The sequence below is a fragment of the Cyprinodon variegatus genome, unplaced genomic scaffold, assembly GCF_000732505.1.
Source record: "Cyprinodon variegatus isolate N-32 unplaced genomic scaffold, C_variegatus-1.0 Scaffold155, whole genome shotgun sequence".
Taxonomy (NCBI): Eukaryota; Metazoa; Chordata; class Actinopteri; order Cyprinodontiformes; family Cyprinodontidae; genus Cyprinodon; species Cyprinodon variegatus.
This window is the reverse complement of record NW_015150608.1, coordinates 879,209-883,063: the sequence shown is the minus strand read 5'-3', so window position 1 is coordinate 883,063 and position 3,855 is coordinate 879,209. Positions and strand designations below refer to the sequence as shown.

The window sequence follows — 3,855 nt, the reverse complement described above, 5'->3', positions numbered from 1 at the left end:
TAAAGTTCTGCAGTTATCCTGGTACCATGTCGTGTCTCTGTCCCTCAACTGCTGAGCCTGCCTGTCTGCATCTGAGCGTTTCTTTCTGAGCTCATTGCTCGACTCTTAGAACTCTGAACCTGCCTTAAGGCTCTGTGGATCCTGGAACCCTGGATCTGTCTGTTCCTGTGTGGATCAGAACCTCTGACCGGGCTGAGGACTCCTGGATTTAAGAACTGTCCTGTCTGATCTGTTTTCACTGACCTGGATGGGATTCCTGCCTGCACCCTGAGGTTGCTGCATTGGGGACATTCTGAGCGGCTGGTTTGGTAGACTATGATAATCTGATAATCATGTCCAGGTAAGTTTCTCCCTCCGAGTGTCAGTGATTGGATGGTGCCCCGCCTCCCCCTGCAGTCGCTGTGGTCCACAGCTCTGCATCTGTTTTGAACTTTCCCACTATCTGTCTCAACTTGAATACTGGGTCCATCTGCCCCGTTTATGACACTTTGCTAAGGTTACAAGCTACACTTTAGGCAGAATTCTGATTTCATATGAATGTGGTCTGATTTTAACATTTTAAATTTTACGATCTGAATGAAACCCATTTTTAATGCCCTTTCAGGTCAGGATGACAAACTGGATAATTTCAGTTTGACCAAATGGTTAAAAAGCTACCAAAGAGTAACATTTATTTCTATGACAAACATTAATATTAATCTCCCCGTCTCAGCCTTTGTGTTTTTTAATGGTTTTATTCTCTGTTTTGACTTTATACGGTGACCTTGAGTGTCCAGAAAGGCGCCTTTGTAATAAAATGTATTATTATTATTATTATTTATGACGCAAGTTGGTCCCTAATTAGCCCTTTCTGTGGCTTTGTGTAAAATCAACATATTTTATTACCAATCAGGAATCTGCTTTTGTTAGTTTACCTGGAATAGAGTCATTGAACTGTTTTCCCAGCTGGTCGCCCAGGGTGTGCAGCCAGCCTATTGAACCATTCTTCTCTACATTACCAATGGCATACCTGGAAACAAAAACCCAAACATTATGAATGGACTTTATTTCATTTATCAAAATGAAACATCATTTCTATATTTTTAAACATTGCTCCTTTTTCTCGGAGCTATCAGAACGTCCTCTACATTCGTACCAGATGCAGGCCAGCCAGTGAGCGATGAGGGCGAAGGTGCACATGAGGAGGAAGAGGACGGCGGCGCCGTACTCAGAGTAGCGGTCCAACTTTCTGGCTACGCGAACCAATCGCAGGAGGCGAGCCGTTTTCAGCAGGCCTATCAGGGTGGTCGTCTAAAGTTGGACAAAAGAACAATAACATAGAAATAAAAGAACAGAACAGACATCTTTTTGCTTCAGGATTGAACCTGCTGTCATCCTTTCGCTAACAAACACCCATTTACACACAGCGCTGGTGTGGCCACAGCCATCAACTACATAGGAGGTGCTAAATCTTTACTGCCATTCATTACAGTGAGGAGTCAGCCTCGCCTCGCTGCTTGTACTCAGCAGGTCTCATAGTGTCCATACGACAGATAAATAACAAGCTGATTACTGCGCTGGCAGAGCGCCCACTGCTGCTCTGGGTGTGTGTGTATCTTCAGAGTAAAAACGAGCTCTGTGGTCAGGAAAAGCACGACTTCCTTGGCTCAGGAGGCTCGACTGGACAGCATCAATGAAGACGGTAGGAGCCAAATGGGACAGTATTAGTTTCCCATTTTTAACCTCAGAGCAGTGAAATAGTTTCAACTCTTTCCTCAATAAACTGCATGAATTCTATTGAGTGAAGACTGTTTCATTATGTTGTAAGAAAAAAAAAAACATTTTGTAAATTATACTTTGGCAAGTATTATACTTAGGCAATAAATATGATATATGATTTAGAGTTTTCTCAACAGTTCAGCTTTCTGATGAAGGTGGGAAAGACGCTGTTTCAGAATCTGCTGGCCCTGCATCGAATCTCCACTTATTCCACGAATTTCCAAACAGAGCATTCCACTTAAGAGTATCACTTATACCATCCTCAGATTTAGAGAGGAACCACTTGCATCAGAGGTGATAAATTTCATCGAAACGGGAACAAAATATCACCTTGTAGAGGTTGCTATAGGGGATATTGGTTAAATTGTCCATGGCCTCCCCTGGCCCCTCTTTTAGTTCACCCCCAGCTTTTAACCTGAGCATGCTTTAACCCTGCTAAGCTGCTTTCTGTTGCAGGTTTCAGTCATTTTCTACTACTATGACCCTATGATTGTCGCATGAAGCTCTTCGTTTTTTCTGCATCATTTACCTCCTCTCCATTGCGGTAGATGAGCAGGTCAAAGGGAATAGCAGCAACCATGTCGATGAGGAACCAGCCTTTGAAATAGTGGACGGCAATACGCACTGGGTGGCTCACCACTTCGTCGTTAGAGTTCACATAAGTCGTCCTGAAGGGGAGAGATGGTCAATATCACTAGTATTCAACTCATCAGACAGCAGCAATCACTAAGATCTCCTCAGCAATTCCAACCTGAAGTTAATGAGGATGTCAATGATGAACATGATGTCTACGATAAGGTCCACCACGTTGAGGGGGGAGCAGGAGTAGCCGCAGTTCTGCTTGGCCGCCTCTTCCTGAGGAAAATGATCCAGAAAGAACAGAGAAAAATACGTTGAAGACAGAAGAGAATTATGAGCTGTAGAATTAAAAATAGAAGGTGTGTTTTTCTTTAAAGAAGGATTAGCGTTAAAGGCTTAAGGAAAAATGTGCATATTGATCACAAAAAAGAATAAAGAAGTCATTCTGCACCATCCAGGACCTGCTGAAAAATACACGACTTTAAAGAGGAAGACTTCAACAAAAACAGTTGGTTTTAAAAATCATGTTGCTTCTGAGTCAAAACAATGGAACTGAATAAAAACTATTCTATGTTTTTATGTTTTTTATGTTTTTATTTATTTTATGTTTTGGGATTAAACTTGAGAAGTTTTCATTGTTAAAAATCGTAAGAAAAAAAAGGTGCCTCTCAAGAAAATTGGTTTTGGTTTTAACTAAAGTCAAATTAAGGTAAGTTACTCTAACTATGCGGATGACACTCAGCTATACATTACAGGGGGGAATTTTTTCACAAACAAGGTAAAAAGCCTTATAAGAGAAATGAAATGTTCTGTCAAGACACTCCAAGTGCCAGTGTTCTGTCAGATGAGCATACCCTGTCAGACCATCATACCTACGTCAATATACTGGAAAAACGCTCCAGAAATAAGTAGAAATTTCTTAAATTAAGTAGATTTACCCTTAATTTGAGTAGTTTGCCAATGGAATGAGTATTTTTACTCTTAAAATTAGATAATTACATAATATGCACTTGTAATAAGACAATGCAATTGTGTTTTCTTATTTTAGGTGTAAATTGCCTTGTTCTATTGGCAAAATGTGTATTTTACCTCATCAATCTAAGCGCAAATGCAGTTATTTTAAGAAAAAATGACTCATCTGGATTTCCATTTTTTCCAGTGTACGCATGTGCAAGACGTCAGATTTGCATTTATCTCTTTAGTTTTGTATGAAAAATAAATGTAAAAGTACATCGACGGGCGTGTATCCCTTTAGTCAGGTACATAAAAATTATTTAAGGTCAGATCCCTTCATAAAACCCCAAAAACTAAGTATCTAAATAGTTTTTTTTTTTACATGACTAAAGAGATGCACGGCCATTGAGGTAGTTTAAAGTGTATTTTTCGCACAAAGCTAAATGGATAAACGGGTGTTGACAATGGATACGCTTATCTGACAGAACACTGGGTCATCAATGATTTTAACAATCATTGTGATGTGATCAATAAGATATATGGGAGTCCATAAAATACATAAAT

The 3,855-nt window shown here is 40.0% G+C and overlaps 1 protein-coding gene across 1 annotated transcript in view; it reads right to left on the bottom strand.

Annotated features, from left to right (window-relative positions):
* Positions 1–3,855, bottom strand: part of kcnh2 (potassium channel, voltage gated eag related subfamily H, member 2) — a 368,885-nt gene that overhangs the window by 30,689 nt on the left and 334,341 nt on the right. Inside the window, exons 8-11 of the mRNA XM_015377494.1 lie at positions 2,510–2,613; positions 2,288–2,426; positions 1,136–1,290; positions 915–1,009 (exon numbers count right to left, since the gene is read on the bottom strand). Of these exons, the coding sequence (XP_015232980.1) occupies positions 915–1,009; positions 1,136–1,290; positions 2,288–2,426; positions 2,510–2,613 (493 nt within the window). The remainder of the gene's footprint in view (positions 1–914; positions 1,010–1,135; positions 1,291–2,287; positions 2,427–2,509; positions 2,614–3,855) is intronic.